Source organism: Denticeps clupeoides, chromosome 5 (genome assembly GCF_900700375.1).
Source record: "Denticeps clupeoides chromosome 5, fDenClu1.1, whole genome shotgun sequence".
NCBI lineage: Eukaryota > Metazoa > Chordata > Actinopteri > Clupeiformes > Denticipitidae > Denticeps > Denticeps clupeoides.
Genome location: NC_041711.1, coordinates 27,260,695 through 27,277,543, shown reverse-complemented (window position 1 = coordinate 27,277,543; position 16,849 = coordinate 27,260,695). Strand labels below are relative to the sequence as shown.

At 40.4% G+C, this 16,849-nt stretch overlaps 1 protein-coding gene across 1 annotated transcript; it reads right to left on the bottom strand.

The window, feature by feature from the left end:
* Positions 1-825: 825 nt before the first annotated feature.
* rhbg (Rh family B glycoprotein) lies at positions 826-8,377 on the bottom strand. The gene is made up of 10 exons (XM_028979056.1): positions 8,163-8,377; positions 5,642-5,828; positions 4,984-5,138; positions 4,537-4,683; positions 4,270-4,436; positions 3,751-3,888; positions 3,374-3,507; positions 3,168-3,289; positions 3,019-3,092; positions 826-2,145 (listed from the first exon to the last, which is right to left on the bottom strand). Exons 1-10 carry the CDS (start codon positions 8,341-8,343, stop codon positions 2,071-2,073), a joined length of 1,380 nt encoding a protein of 459 aa, XP_028834889.1. The 5' UTR covers positions 8,344-8,377; the 3' UTR covers positions 826-2,070.
* Positions 8,378-16,849: the final 8,472 nt, after the last annotated feature.

Genomic DNA, 16,849 nt, shown 5'->3' with positions numbered 1-16,849 from the left:
ATCCAAAATGTAAATAGAAGAAATGTCGTGCTTCGCACACACTATGGTAACGTGGAGATGCTTCTACTAGCTTTTCTGATGAGCAAAATTTTCTGTATTTCTGTATCTGTATTTCTTTAGCTCTTTTCTCCCTGCATCAGGAACACTGGTGAGGGGGCGAGCTTTCGTCTCAATAGACCGCAAACCCCTGATCGGAGTTCATTTGTAATCCCTGTGGCGAAAAGCGGGGTCTCTCTCCTGCAGTGACCCATTGTGCCACTCGGCCAGACAGAAGCATTCCTAAGAAGAACCATATCCTCTCTTTCTAATTGGGTCCTGGGCCTTCCGGATGTTGGTTTTATTGCACCCTGTGAAACGTTTAAGGATCATGGTATCAAATCCAGCATCAGCCACTGAGAATATATTTAACATTTTAAAAGTACGCTCCACGTTTATTAACCGGGCCCATGACCCAAACACGACGACCCCCCCCCCCCCCCTACCCACTAATCCCAATTATTAGAACGATTTCAAAATTGCGATGGCTATTAAGCACTTCATCATTAGCCGCCATTCACCGAACAGCTGTCCGCCTGTCTGTTCCGCGGGAGCAGGGCCGAATGACGCAATGACGCAACGACGTCCGATCAAAACGAGCTTCTCCCCGCCGTTTGATCCCACAGAGTGAAACTGTGCTAATTACGCCGCGGACCGCGTCTGGGCTCGGCCATGAAGCCCTTCCGCAGTGAGCGCCGGCGCCATTGGAGCGCCCCACGGGTCCCGGCATCGGTGTGAGGTTTTTCCAAGCGCACATTTCCACCAGTGAAAGAAAAAAGGAAGCCACCAGAACGACACCTTTTTTATTCCCATGATGTTTCAATTGTTGAAGCACAAGGCGAACTGTTAAAATCACGACACAATAATTGATTATGCAAAGATTCACCATTGATCCGATGGTCCCAAAAGTGTGCGCAACCGCTTTTTGGTATTAATGCGTTAAAAGGAGAGATGGTGGCGTTCTGACCTTCCGCACGCCACCCATCAGTACACACACGTAATAAAGTAGGCGTATTATGCCTCAGTAATATTGCAGGTCTATCATCATAGTAAATGGAAGAAAGATATGCATTCCACCTGACACGCTTTACGACGCATCCGCTTTCTGCGCATTCGTTTTGTCAGACGACGTTAATGTCCGCTAATCATTTCTGGCAAATGTCGCTTGATAAATCGAGCGACTCATTGAACTACTGCATTTCGTGAAATTATCTAAACAAACATGCCCAAGCATACTGCAGTATTCTTCAACGCTGTTAGATTAAGACCAAAAATGAAAAAAAAAGATTAAACATCTACCGTGTTGCGTGGAGGTCAGTGATTCTCGCCACGGAATAAGACGCTTCTTATTTTGTTCTGCGGTTTTCCGTGAAGGTGAAGTGAAGGACAAGTTTTAATGAGTCAGGGGAACTATTTAAAATAAACCATATTGCCCTGCAGACATTTTTCCTACTTTTTTGCCACATTTGGACAATGCACTATAAAAATTCATATCCCAGGAACACATTCTCATGATAATGTTTGATAATATTCCGCACACATGTTTTAAAATGACAAACAAACTTTAGACTAAAAAGCATAAAGTATAAAAAAAAAAACACACGACAAAGTTTACAATGAGCTGATTGTGCCATTTCTGCCCAGAAGCGCCATCTGGCGGCGGGGGGAGTCAGTCGTGAGCAGACAATGCCCTGCGTGAAAATGGGCATTTTCCCTCTAAAATCGGTAACGTCACCAGGTACGTAGGTGAATAATTTTGGATAAAAAAAAACATTCAAAAGGCTCGTGGTTTGTTTTGGCCATTATCACTTACATGTGGAAGGAACTGGCGAAGCTGTAACATTCACAACAAAGACAGATATGAGCAGCATGGAGGACAAAAAAACCAGCAACAATCCACTAGAAGGTGGAGCCAGTAAAATGTAGCCTGGTGGCCACCTTTGGCTTTTTACATTGTGTGTGTGTGTATGTGTGTATATGGGGGGGTGTTTAGGACTCTGTGTTACACATTGTGTTAACAGTGAAATACAACATTTAACCATTGAGCTTTTCTGCCTCCTCTGTTCTGACATCAGCTAGCTCTTCATGGCCACCCTCTTCTCCTGGTACCTGAGGTGGAAGGAGGGATAACAGCTGTTGTGTTATAATGTAACATTATATTTAATTTTTATTTTAATGGGTGGTAGTAGCCTAGTGGGTAACACACTCGCCTATGAACCAGAAGACCCGGGTTCAAATCCCACTTACTACCATTGTGTCCCTGAGCAAGACACTTAACCCTAAGTTGCTCCAGGGGGGACTGTCCCTGTAAATACTGATTGTAAGTCGCTCTGGATAAGGGCGTCTGGTAAATGCTGTAAATGTAAACATTTAAATGTAAACATGTACATTTAAATGCTGTAAATTTTTTTTAAAATGATAATAAATATTATTGATGCATATATCTTTATCTAAACATACTAACAAACCAAATGAGAAAATACATGTAAACAATTTGTAAATACATTTTTGTAAATGTGTCTCACACACACACACACACACACACACACACACACACACATATGTATATAGATAATATCTATACACACACGTACACACACATATTCAAAAAAATGTATGTATTTACTTATTTGGTTTGTTAGTATATATTGTACTATTTTCACATTTGCCTGAAAAAGAAATTTAGTTCTAAAATGTCAATGTTCTTGACGAGATGGCCCTCTGGTGGACAGCTGCTGTATGGACATTGCCCTCCAATCTCTGCACAGCACCACCAGCAGGTAGAGGAGAGGTGTTCTCAGTCCTGCTCTATAGGCTGGCTAAGGAAGTCCTGTAAACCCCATTCATAACTCTTCCCAGTTGTGAAGGGGTGATTTTTTTTTGTGTATAGTGATTATCTGTTTTTACACTGTACTCTCTTCAGGTCTTATATTCAAGTATAACATGTACAGACTATTATTAGAGCCCTGGAACTATCTATACCTCCCAGTAGATGCTGTCCTCAAAGCAGATAGTGTCAGGAGGAGCGCCATAGATTGGTATCTTCAAAAGAAACCCTGAAAGTAAAGCAGAACTCGTTATTTCTCTCGGATAACAAACATTTTTGATAAAAATGATAGATTCCTACCCACCTGTCAACAGGCCACCAAGAAGTGCCATACCCAGTGTTACCGCCAATGAAATGGCCTGCCGCAAACCCTGGTCAGATGCAGTCAGGCTGTTGTCATAGACATCAGGGAATACATCCTTCAACCTGAAACATTAATTGATAAGTGTGTTACTTCATTCATTATGTCTGTTTTTTGGTTTGTTTCTTTGTAAAATAAGGGTTACTCACCCTTCTCCATAGACTTGTTTGCTAGCAAAAGATGCAGTGATGGCGCCGACAATAGCCCCCAGGACTCCTGGCATGCCATGCAAGTTGTGGACCCCACACGTGTCCTGGATCTTTAGTTTGGACTCCAGAAGAGGCTAAATGAGAGTGTGGTTATATCACCTAAGGTTGCAGGGATGTCATGAAACTCAACTAATGTGTTTCTAGAGGGATTCTATGCTGGCTTAAAAATGTAGGCTCAACCAAGCCTCTAAAGGAGGTTAGAGCAAAAGTGACATGATAAAGTGGCTATAGATTTTTTTAGTAAATATGTATCTTTTACCCATCAGCAAATAATGGCATTTCAGGTTTTTATTCAAAGAAGAGAATTCAAGCTTTACCGTGAGGTACTTGAAACCAAGAACAGAAATGACTCCTGCCAGGAAGCCAACAATCATGGAGCCGAATGGGGTCAGCATCATCTCACCAGCTGTTCCCACGGCAACTCCTCCTGCCAGAGCAGCATTCTGGATGTGCACCTTAAAAAAAAAGAAACAGTATCAACGAAAATATTACACATACTCTCACCTCGCTTTCCATAAATCAAATCATGGGTATACACACTCACACCTACGGACAATTCAGTGTCAACAATTCACCTAGTGTACGTGCCCTTCGACAGCAAGAGGAAACCAGAGAACAAAGGGGAGGGCATGCAAACTCCACAGACACAAGGTCCAAGCCTTGATTCATACTTACAAACTTGGAGGTGTGATGCCATGTTGCTAACCGTGCAGCTCAGTTTAAAGATAAAATTATGAAATTATGCAACATCCAATGACTGAAATACCAATAAAGTCCCACTTGATACGACTTGACTTGATGTTTTGCATTAAATAAAACCATTGCTTGACCCTCACCATGTCCAGCTTGCCTTCATTGTTCACCAAAGCAGACATGGCAAAGGTGGCCAGGGTGCATGAGGCCAAGGAGTAGTATGTGTTCATGGCTGTGCGGTGTTGGTCATCTCCATGGGCTGTGATGGCTGAATTGAAACTGGGCCAGAACATCCACAGGAAAATGGTACCTGATCAAACACATTAGTGTTTCAGTGATCTACAATGTTGCAGACAGGAATAATACTGGGTTGGACTGCAAAAAAAGAGACATGGTTTACTTGAACTCACCAATCATAGCAAATACATCTGAGTGATAGACTGAGCCATTTTTATGCTTGCTCTTGTCCAGATGGGGGCGGTAGAGCACACGGGCAACCATCAATCCAAAATAAGCCCCAAATGTGTGGATGGTCATTGAACCCCAGCATCCTTTGCCTGTGCAGAATAGACTTTTAGAATTAATGAATGAACCTATTTAAACAGTAAGTAGGACAGCATCATTGTCACACGTCTCACCAATATCCAGGATATCTGCCACCTGCTGGCCGAAAGGAAGCCATTTTGACTGCAATTACTAGTTCAGAACTAGTTTGGGGGCCATGGCTTATATATTTGACTAAAAAAGTGTAGGTCCAGTCTAATAATTTCTTATTTCAAAACGTGACAAGGACACACACGCTAATGACTCATTAAGACTACAATGCCAGTACGTGAGTTGGTGGATGTAGCACAAACTAACCTGTAGAGGTCCAAGCAGGATGAACTCATTCACAGCAAACAGTGTCACTTCTATCAAAGCCATGACCAGCAGCTGGACAGGACTGGTCTTCCCGAGCACGGCTCCGAATGAAATCAAAACCGAGCCGGTGCAGAAATCGGCGTTGATCATGCTATAAAAAGCAGGACATAAATCGACAATGAAACTCAGCCACAAACTCTTTACACTTAAAATATAGGCAGGGTGGAGTTGAAATGTTGTGAACACAAACTTGAAGGTGTTTTAGTGCATACCCTCAGATCCTGTTCTAATGTTGTGTCTGTAAGCTCTGTGTGTGTTTCTTTGTTTGTATTGATAACTATTGTATATGGGCAGCACTAAGGTCCAGCGCATTACAAGTTACTACCAAGTTAGAGTTTGCTAAACTGAAGGTTATACCAAAGTAATTCACAAGGAGACTATGACTAGTGAGGCCTATGATGCCATGCAAAAAAATGAATGGCATTTGCAGGAAAAATACAGGATAAGTTGTTAGATTTGCAGGCAAATATCTAGTATACATTATTTTTGTCACACATAAAGCCTTTTTGTAGAGACGGCTTTTGTCTCTATACTAGTTTGTCTCTTTTGTAGAGGTGGCTTTAAGCTGTGTGTTTGTATGTGGCAGCATCTCACCTCTCCACACCAATTTCAATCTTCCCATGATGCAGACCATGCAGAAATCCCTGCATCAGCGTAGCCCACTGCAGGGCAAAGGCAGCGATGAGGAAGTTGAAGCCCACGCTGCTGAATCCGTAGCGCTGCAGAAATGTCATAAGGAAGCCAAAGCCGATGAAGATCATCACATGCACATCCTGGAAGCCTGAAGGACAAACAGCATGAGGTTTTATGTCAGTGTTTTGTTGGCTTGTAAATGTGGAATTTTGGAGCGAGGGGAGGGCATGCAAACTCCACACACACAAAGTCCAAGCCTTATTCCAAAGTACAAACTTGGAGGTGTGAGGCCACTTTGCAAATAATACAAAATTATGCAACATCCAAACATATCAAGTCATAATGAGGATCTGAAGTACTGTTTTACTTTTCACATAAGCATGCATGCCTCTTTTGCCAAAAGATGGGATAATCAGAGGTATGTGATGTAACGTGTTAGCCAAAGGTATGTTGTCAAACTCCTCCACCCTGTTTGTCACATAGTCTTGGATCCCGGTTGGAAGATCTCTGTCTGACTAGATCCCTGTCTGACCAGATCAGATCTTGCAAAGGCCCCAAAGTGTCTGTGTTTGCTCTTTTTTACATAAAAATAGGTGTGTGACTGAATGTTGTGAGTGTATGTGCACCCTGTGGCGAGTCCTGGGATGGGTGTTCCCAACCCTGAGTAACAGGACTAAGCAGTTAGGGATAGTGAGTGAGTGAGTGAGTGAGTGTGTGTACTGCATTTGTAGACAATTTATTTATTTTTTTAGCTCTGTGTCATCCTGTCAGTACATGTGTAGTCTTGCATTGTAATTAGTGTTGTTTTGTGTTGCACCATTGTCCTGGAGGAATGTTGTCTTGTGTTTCTAATATTAAAAATGTGTTTTTGAAAAAAAAAATGGTTGAGTTCCAAGTTAAGCTAATGGTCCTAGTGCACTAAATGAGGACATTTTGTAGCACGTCTGGTAACTGTAAAATCTCAGGGACTGACTGGCCACCTTGCTTGAATTGATCACCTCCACCCCTCCAATCCCAACGTGAAAAAGCTCCACCCTGCGCTGCTCATTAGGAGAAGTCATCTGCTTTCAGTACACACAGTACACATGACAAAGACTCTCTGTACTGTTGCCAGGTGAGTAGCGGCTGGCAGAGGAGACCACAAATGCTGCCAAAATTTAATGACAACTCACTCTGTAATCTAATTTGGTAATTTGTTGTGTCAGATGAATTCTGAGGCCGAGACTAATTGTAGAAACATTTTGTCATAAATGAACTATGAACGTCCTGGTGCAGAAGTGTTCTTTGGACACGGTCCTCTCGCCTCCATTTTAATGGATTTTTGCTGTCTTTATTTGACTTTGCTTCTCACGCCTTGCCCACAGTTGAACCATAAGACAGGGGTATACTCCCACATTCCCTCATCTGAAGGTATTGCACATGTTTCCCAGAGTTTTGCTATCTGCACATTTCTACCGGTGGACATGCCCTTACAAGTAAATGTGGTGATGAATATACTGATGGCTCCCGTCTCTCTCGCTCTCTCTTACTATGTCCCTCAATTAACATTACAAACCAAGCCCCTGAGGTGGAATTCAGTGATGCAGCACACTCTGCACCCATGTGACTAAGACTGATGATCAATTTATGATGACAGATTTGAAGCTTTCAAAAGGTTTACAGATTAAAACTAATAGATTATACTTTTCAATCAATATGTGCATCAATATGTAGTGTTCAACACTTTGTTGTTGCTGTTACTATATCTTCCAAAAAGGTTCATGATGAGTGTCCAAAAGTTAATGGTAAATAAGACATGAGGCAAAATGTTGTTCATGATTTTAAATGATTTTTTTAAATGTAAAAAAGTCGTTTTCTATTGTTCCTCCAAGCTTTGTTTTAGATTCCAGCTCTGTCATCTGCGTGTGAAGCTCATGGAAATATCTGCCACAAGTGACACACAGCTGTTAAAGTCTGTTTTTTTCCTACCCACTATATAAACAAGCTTGCCCTCAGAAACAGCCTACCTTCTACTTAGTTTTATCATATAACCCTAATAGTATAATAATAGTATAATAATCCATATTATTTCTGAGAACTCGCTACAAATGTGTATAGTGAGAGTTACATAAATTCTTAATTACAAACAAACATTATTAATGAAACAATTGTTGAATGAATACCTAATAATGAATTATAATTTCTTGAACTTAATCAATCCAATGAACATTATGAACTGCAATAAGGAGTAAATATGCATATTTAAATATACAAGTTTTCCAAAACTCTCACACAATTCTGCATAAATGATAAGGAAATATCTGATGGAACTACACACTCAAAAACCACTCAAACGCAACTGCTGCACAATATTTCAGATTGTAGGTTCATGCAGAATCCTGCACGGTGCAGTCCTTATGTTCCCACCCAGAACTATTCTACCTGCAAACACAGAGCACTATACCGGCATCTACCTGGTGAAGATTGAGCTTTGGCTACTTACTGGGGTAGCGATAGTAGAAATCATTTTCAGCATTCGACGTCTTGTTGTTAATTTTCTCATGCCAGTGCTTGGCATCCGTATCTTCATTGTACTGTACGAACAAACCAAAGAGTATGATGAGGATCACTTCAAGGATGATGCATGTAATGGCCAGCCTGAACCTCATGTTAGTGGCCGACATGGTGCTTGTCTGCTCCCTCTCTGTCTATTCTCCAAACTTGAGTCCTTGGATGGAGCCCCAGAACTCTGCCTGTTTGGATCAAGTTCACACCCACTGCTCTACAATGTCAGTCATTGGTAAGCTTAACTCCTCCCTTTCCAACGTTTAAGGTAGACAGGATGTTACTGTTGCCAGAAACTGATGAACACTACAGATTATTACTACAGAACTAACTTTAGAACTAAAGCACAATTAGGCTTTGTACAAATATGTAAGCTGACTTCTGTTGATTAGGCAACCTTTTACAAAAATTTGCATGATCAAATGGTTTATGACTACTTGTTACAAACTGAATCTACAAGTCTCCTTTTTCTCAAAATGTGCTTATCTGTCCCATCAGCATAACAGAGGTGCCACATAGGAATGTTACTCTAGATTGCCTCAGATGATGACATTTGAAACCATAGGAGTAAAACACAGTTTATACCATTATTAATTGGTATATGCTGCAGGTGGCTGTGTGAAGTACCATAAACTGGAAAAACGTTTGGTTGAGTATTCGCTAAATACATAAATAAAATAAATTGCATTTATGAATTATGAAAAAAAATCACAATTTTAAAAACACTATTTAAAATAATTATATTTAAATTTACAATAGACTTTCTGATTTCTTTTATTAATTTGGGGTTTTGGCCTCAGACTGCTTCCATTAACATAGGGTTAAGATTCAATATTTTTTCTTAATATGCATTCTGGCAATTTATGTGAGAATATAAATGCCTTACTTCTCTGTCTTTCTATGCAGAGAAATGTTTCCTTGTAATGTGGATATTTCAAATACAGGCAAACTTGTTTGCAAAAACCAGTTCTGTCACTGTATCATGTTGCCAGCTTCTTTGAATGGGGCTATAATAAAAAGCCCCCTTTTTAAGCAAAGATTTTTCTGTATAAACTATGATTTATACAATTTATTTAATTATTCTCACAGATTTACATAAATATGGATTATGTAAATGAGCATAATGAAAACTGTTTTCATGTTTTATAGTTTAACTGGAAGTTCATCATCAAATTAATCAAGTATATACCCTTATCCAAGCCCACTCTCTGTGAGATATGGGAAAGTTAACCATCTTGCCCAGTTCCATGCTCCATTTCATATGAGAAATGACATGGAGCAGTGAAATTAGAGTTTTGTAAGATATATGGTTACATTGAGAAATAAACATATTCAAAACAACACTTGATCAGTCTAGGTCTGCACGATCTGGGAAAAAAGTCATATTGCAATTACTGAGATCAATATTGCGATAGTGAGTGAGTGGGTGAAGTGATTCTCATTGTGATACACAGCAGCACAGCACACGGTGCACACAGTGAAATGTGTCCTCTGCATTTAACCATCACCCTGAGTGAGCAGTGGGCAGCCATGACAGGCGCCCGGGGAGCAGTGTGTGGGGACGGTGCTTTGCTCAGTGGCACCTCAGTGGCACCTTGGCAGATCAGGATTTGAACCTTCTGAGTGCTAGACTAAGATGGAAATGTGTGGTGAAATGTGTGGGTTTAAAACAGAGGCTACCCTCTGTTTCTCCTTCTTGGCATCCATATTCGCATCTCTCTCACGATAACTAAAACGCTTCACCTGACGATATTGGCCAAGATTTACAAATCAAATAAACCTTTAATTTAAAAATTAAAATTACTTACAAACAAATTTACAAGCAGTGAATCAAATGGAAAGTATTGGTACAGGACGTTTATGTTTGCTGACTGCTCATTTACCGCACACGCTCTACCTAACTTGAGCTGACTAAAATAATAGAAATTAAGCCCAAACCCAACCCAAGATCTTGCGTTCCAGAACACGCCAGGAACGTTACTGTTGGAAAGCTTCGAGAGAATGACAGGTAATATAATGTTGCTTCAGTCCATGTACTCATAATACAAATTGAACCTTTTTGCATGATCTGACATCACAAATGCGATTTGATTTATCAGCCCTAAATCAGTCTGTATAGAAAGAAATTAAAGGATAAGACATTGAAGACAATGTTACAGTGTTCGCTTTTATTTCTTAAATAGGTTACATTTATGGCATTTATCAGACTCTCTTATCCAGAGCGACTTACAATCAGTAGTTACAGGGACAGTCCCCCCTGGAGCAATGGTAGGAAGTGGGATTTGAACCTGTGACTCCATAGGCAAGTGTGTTACCCACTAGGCTACTACCACTACCAGGTTACCATACATCAGGCTTGACAGACACATTGATCAATTAATTTGAAAACAATTCTGTTTACTTTCTGAAAACTTTCTTGCTTGAAGCTGTAACCTCTTGAAGCTGATCCAGAAAAAAATAATTTAGTTAAAATTGCCAGAAAATCTCACTTGGATTTTTTTTAATATGGACACCAGTGTGGTCATTTTAAACATTTCCTTATGTTGCATTGTGGAAAAAAAGTGTGTGGCATTTCATTCATCTTCTTCACTTACTTTCTGCTGCACACTTTTGTTTTCTAAATTTGTAACCACTATTTATAACTTTTCTCAATAAGTGTATATGTCAGCAACCTCACACCTTAAATTCTGTGAATTTGCCGGTTCCACACACCTCAGCCAGCAGGAGCAAGGGCATAGGTTTGTTCTTGAATCCCTCTCTCTCAGCTTTGTGTAATTAATTACAATGTGGGGAGGCGTGCCAAAGTTTGGAACCTGGGTGCTATTACACCTATAATCCAGATACCCTACAAAGATGGTGAGGTCATTTAGAGGCATTCATCCACAAACAATCAAGGAGTGTTCATTTTCTCCAACATGCACTGTCCTGCAGCCAGTCCGTCCAGTCTGTTTAACACGGTTCAGTTTTTTCTGTAGTTTTTATTGTTTTTATGCATTGTGGTGATTTTTCAGCACATTCTTTTGGAAGTCATATGTCAGGCTGTTGTACCAGTGACCAGTGTTGTAGCAGTACACACTAAAAGAACAGTTCATAACAATGAAAAACTAATTCACATTCAGAATTTTTTGCACAGCTTTACAATCATTTGCTTGTTCTTGATCATTCTTTTTGTTTTATATTTGAAAATCAGACGAAGGAACAATGATGAGTTCCCCCAGGCTTTACCTCTTGCACTAGCCATGCAGAAGCAGTTCTTGTTCAAAACCAGTAACATTGTAGCTATGTAGACTTTCCTCTAACAATTCAATGGAGGAAGTTCTGGATGAGGTGAATGATGTAGTAATTTGAACTGTTCTAAATAAACAGGGTAATAGTTGTTCAGTTCAGAATGGTGAAGGAATCCTGAAAGATTGATACAAATGAAGCTGGGTCCAAAGTAAGCTAATCTGTGACATTTCTTGTCCAGATAACACCACCTCGTCATGTGACATCATTCCTCAAATGTTTGATGGATCTTGTAATAATTTGACCAAGCAATATACCAGAAGACTTGATAAGTCTTGACACTCCAGAACAGAATGCATGGCAGCCATGTGACTGGATGCGACTGCTTGTATGTAGTTTGCCATCATGCAGTTTACACTTTGTCTTACAGAATTTAATCACTGGATCATCTATTTGATAATCCAACGATTAAATACTAGTCCTATCAGTATAGTGCTCAATTAGAAAAAATGCTGCAGTACTAGTAATTGCAGAAATAAACAGCATGATCTTTCTTTAAAAAAATTTGTCCCCAATCTGCCCCTTGGGAGCCTCCAGCTCCCACCCTTTACATTCCAGTTCCTTAAACATGCATGCAAGAGAGAATTGTGAAGTGTTCTCTCGTCACCTTATCTCTGCACTGGCTCCAGGGCTCCACAGATAAGATCGTGGCACTGATGGAACATGGAGCATGCGGGTTCAGTGTGGCCGCACTCTTAAGAAAGAAGGAGCTACAGAAAAGGTAATACCAGATGGCCATGATAAGCACAAGACAGAACACGTCGCTTACATAATTCAAGGGTTGTACAGGTACCTTGCTTGGGAAATTGGCCTTATTCCAGTCTACTTAGCCCTGGCATTATTTTATTCTTTTGAGGACCAATGCACCAATGAAAGTCTGTAGAATTGTGGTGACAAATGAAGAGGAGTTTAGCTACTGGCCAGATTAGGTAGGTGGTGGAGGAGGCATGTTTCTTTTTTACTACTAAGGTGGAGCTTTTCTCTTGCCACTGCTTCGGGGCTGTCAAAGTACAGTTCAGGCATCAAAATGCCACCTGATGCCCCTAGGCAACTAGATAACATTTTTGTGTGTCTAGATTCTATCAACAAGGTTCAAAAAGAGAACAGCCTGAAAAAAATTCATAGATAAAGGAGGCCAGAATACTAGATGTTTAGAAGGAAATTGCAGTGAATGGACTTGAAAGGAGTTTAAGCTGGCAACCTTTGTCACAACATGAGGGTGGACACAGGGCAGAGACACAATAACAGAGAATTAATGTCCAGGCGCATGTGTGAATCCAGGTTGGTTTATTGCAGACATAGAGCCATGATGAGACGTACAACATTCAGGGTCAGTCTGGTTCAGGGACTGAAGAACGCCTCCCTTCCACAACAGATGCATACTGTCATACTACATCCCCAAGTTGTATTCAAGCTGCACAGTAGCCAACAGGAAGACTATACAACAGGTCTTATCCACAGCACAGAAAATCATTGGATCTACAGGTCACGCTGTCTAGCAATCAGTATCTGCAAGGCCTCAACTCATCCGTGCCATTCTTTGAACTTATTTCCACCTGGTAGACGTTACAAGGCCTTCTATGCCTGCACCTCCAGACCATGAAATATTGCACGGAATCTGCCCATGACAGATTCGACTGTCTGGTAATCTTGCCCATAACCATAATAATTGTTAGGTACAATTAACCTGACATTATGCACAGCCTGCAATAGACCACCTCCTAAAATCTACATGTATTGTTATTTGTTGTTGCTCTTAGGTTACGGCTGCAAAATATTTGTTTTTTGGCTTTGTGCATGGAAATCACAAAGATAATCTTGGAATTTATGGCCAAGCCTCCTGCCTGATCTGGACATGGTTATGACCAAACTGCTACCTGCATGCTGACACTCCCTAATAGTCATGCGCATCTTGATACCTGGACGCTGCCTTGAATTTGTATAATTCTCCTGCTTGCGGGGATGGGGGAGTTGATCATAGACCATGATGTATGTTGGGGCTTTTTGGGAAATAATTACATGGTCTAGAATTAGTAGCTGAGGGTCATGAATGACTTTCATATTTGGAAATAAAGTAAATTATTACACATTGACACAATTAATAGCTCATACCTTCTTTAAAGAATTCATGCGCTAAATACATAATGCATACATCTGGTAACGACCTACTGGACATTAATGTTATGTATAGGGTGACTAGATGTCCTCTTTACTCTGTCCTATTTTTTCACCTACTTGGACTGCAAGTGTTTACCAATAAATTTACATTTACAGCATTTGGCAGACACTTTTATCCAGAGCGGCTTATATACATGCTTTAATATATCCCTCTTTAAAATCCCTAATTTGGTTGAAAACTATATTTGTGGGGAGGAATTAGCAGGGATGAATAGCAGTTCAGTTTTTCTGATATTGAGCTTTAGATGATCAGCTGCCATCCAGGATGCAGAGATCTTGGTGGACACATAAATCTGTTGGTGTAAATGATAGTCAGAAACATACATACAAGTTTATTGTGTCTTAAACAAAGGTGAAACTCCAGATGTTCCATGTTCATCCGACAATAATAGTTTTGAAAAAGTTTGAAAAACATGGAATTGAACAATCATCAAATCGCTCAGGAAGAAGATGTATTCTGAGTCCCATAGATAAAAGTTTTTGGTGCATAATGTGGTGCATAACTTGGGGAAGTGGTGGCCTAGTGGTTAAAGAAGCAGCCCCATAATCAGAAGGTTGTCGGTTCAAATCCCGATCTGTCAAGGTGCCCCTGAGGTGCCACTGAACAAAGCACCGACCCCACAAACTGCTCTCAGGGCACCTGTCATGGCTGCCCACGGCTCACTACGGGTGATGGTTAAAAGCAGAGGACACATTTCATTGTGTCACCATGTGCTGTGTTTCACAATGGCAATCACTTCACTTCTAGTTCAAAAACCCCAGGACAGCAGGCAAAGGACCTTGTAAAGATGCTGATGAAAAACAAAAATGTAACTGATTGGCCATAATGATTAACAGTATATTTTGAGGATAAAGGGGGAATCTTCAAAGCCTCAGAACACCATCCCAACTGTAAAGTATGGGGGTGGCATTATAATTTTGTTGTTGATGCAGATGGAACAGAAGCACTTCACAAAAAAGATGGTATCATGAAAAAAGAATTGTGGATTATGTGGATGGGAAGACATCAGCCACGGAGTAAAAGCTTGGGTGCAAGTAGGTCTTCCAAATGGACAAAGCCCTGATCTGAATCCCATTGAAAATTTGTGGGGCACATTGAAAAGGCAAAAAGGCCTACAAACCTGACCCAGTTAGACCAGTTCTGTCAAGAGGAGTGGACAAAAATGTTGTACAAAGCTTGTCGGAGAACACCTGAAACGTTTGGCCCAAGTGAAACAATTTTGGGGCAATTCAACCAAATACTAAGGAAGTGTATGTATGTTTTATGTATGTATTTTATATATTACAAATATATTTATATATGTATATTATAAAATAAAAAATTCTCTCCCATTTTCTGCAAGATTGCAAGAGCAACAACCAAAAATGACTGATAGATTCGTTTTTTTGTAGTGACTTAAAAATACAAACTTTATTAAATGTAGTGTTTATTAGCACATAACTTCTCTACTTTTTTATGACTGTGATACAAAAATATAAGCATTTTCTACAATAGGGAAATCACTTGAAATGTCAGGGGTTGGTTCAGGTTATTGGACTCTGTCATTGAAAATCAAATGAAAGTTCATGCACCTTCTACCAGACAGGTAGGCCAAGTGCACTGAAAGCTCAACATATCAATGTAATACAGATATATGTGTAGTTACTTTTAACAAGCATTTGAAAATTCCCTCCCTTCATTAAATAAGACCAAACGTTCATTGCCTTGATTAATTCAGAGCTCAATAGCCACCCCAAAATTATTTTAAATATAATATAAACTGGACTAGATATATTCCTGGACTTTTAGTTAACTGGCTGGACCAAAGTTAACTGGCTGGAACTTGCTAAGTTTGTGTCATGCTCTCAGCTCATCTGTTTTCACCTGCGTCTCTGCCCCTGTCTGTTCCAATCAGCCTATGCATTACTCTGCACTGCCACTGTCTGTTTAAGTGAAAGTGATACCACAGCACTTGGTGTGTCACTTTAATGAGTTGGTTGTTTTCTTGTCATTGCAAATCATTGCATTTGCCACATCCAGCGATTCTGTAATTCCTGTAATTCTTTTTGAGATATGTATCCCCTTGTTACTTTATTATTAAATTCCTTTTTTGTTGATAACTTGCACTTGGGTCCTTTGTCTCCCGTTGCGTGACACTTTGTCTGCACCTGCCCTGCCACTCCCCATGCGAGTTTAGTCCTGCTCATCTCAACACCGAAACCAATTTTAACAATTATTAATGTTGAGATGCTTCTGTTCAGCCAACATAGTACAAAAACTGTCTGAACACAAAGAAAAGCAAAGGAAATACTAGATTCAAAAGGAAGAAAATCTAAATTTTGTTTAGATTTCTTGATTTTTCCATCTGAGACTTGTGATTTTGAATTGTAGCTCCCTCTAGTGCATTTAATATGACAGACAGTCTAGCATGGATTTATGCAAGTTTTAAAATGAAGCAAGTACATAATCACAAGTATGTACCAGACACCTGAAATAAAAGCATATTTGAACATGTATTTTTAACTATATGACCATGAATATTTTATAAATCCTAATGGGATTTTAATCCTAATTATGAAGTGGCAAGATTGCAAAATTAAAAAGATCACCCCCAATTGCTGCTTGTTTGGCAGGGGGGATTAGACCCTTTACATCTTGTTTTTTTCTTCACTCCCTTGTCCTGCATTGGTAATATTGTGTTGCACTTTGGTTTTGGTTTCTCTGTGTTTTGGCCATCATGCCATTTTTCATTGTGCCGTTTTTGACTGCAGCGAGCCTATGCCTCTCTGGGTCCCCACCGGTCCTGGCACAGAGATGCCATGCCCTGCCCACTTCCGGCTCGACCGTGGATCTGACTGTGGTCATCCGAAGCCTCTACATTCCCATACAGGTCAGCAGCATTGAGGATCCAAGGGCCGCCTCCCATGCGTGTGTATCTCATGTGTTAAGTCAGGATGGCGAGAGGTGCTGCCTGAGAGTTCTGACCGACCTCCATTCCTGACTCGCCGAGGGGTGCTGCCAGAGTGCCCGGGTCCACCTCCTTTGACTGTTGGGTGCCCTTGTGGGAGGGCTACTTGATACCTTGTCCTCCATTGGTGATGTGTTGCATTTCTTTTTTGGTTTCTCTGTGTTTTGTGCCATTTTCTGTTCCTTTTATTGAATTCAAATTTATGTTAATGTCA

What these genes read in the sequence shown, in the direction of transcription:
- rhbg (XM_028979056.1), bottom strand. Translation starts at nt 8,343, where the DNA reads ATGTCGGCCACTAACATGAGGTTCAGGCTGGCCATTACATGCATCATC. An exon ending in TTGGTTTCAAGTACCTCACG is followed by an intron (nt 3,508 to 3,750) that starts GTAAAGCTTGAA and finishes ACTCTCATTTAG; the next exon opens with CCTCTTCTGGAGTCCAAACT. An exon ending in AAACAAGTCTATGGAGAAGG is followed by an intron (nt 3,290 to 3,373) that starts GTGAGTAACCCT and finishes TTAATGTTTCAG; the next exon opens with GTTGAAGGATGTATTCCCTG.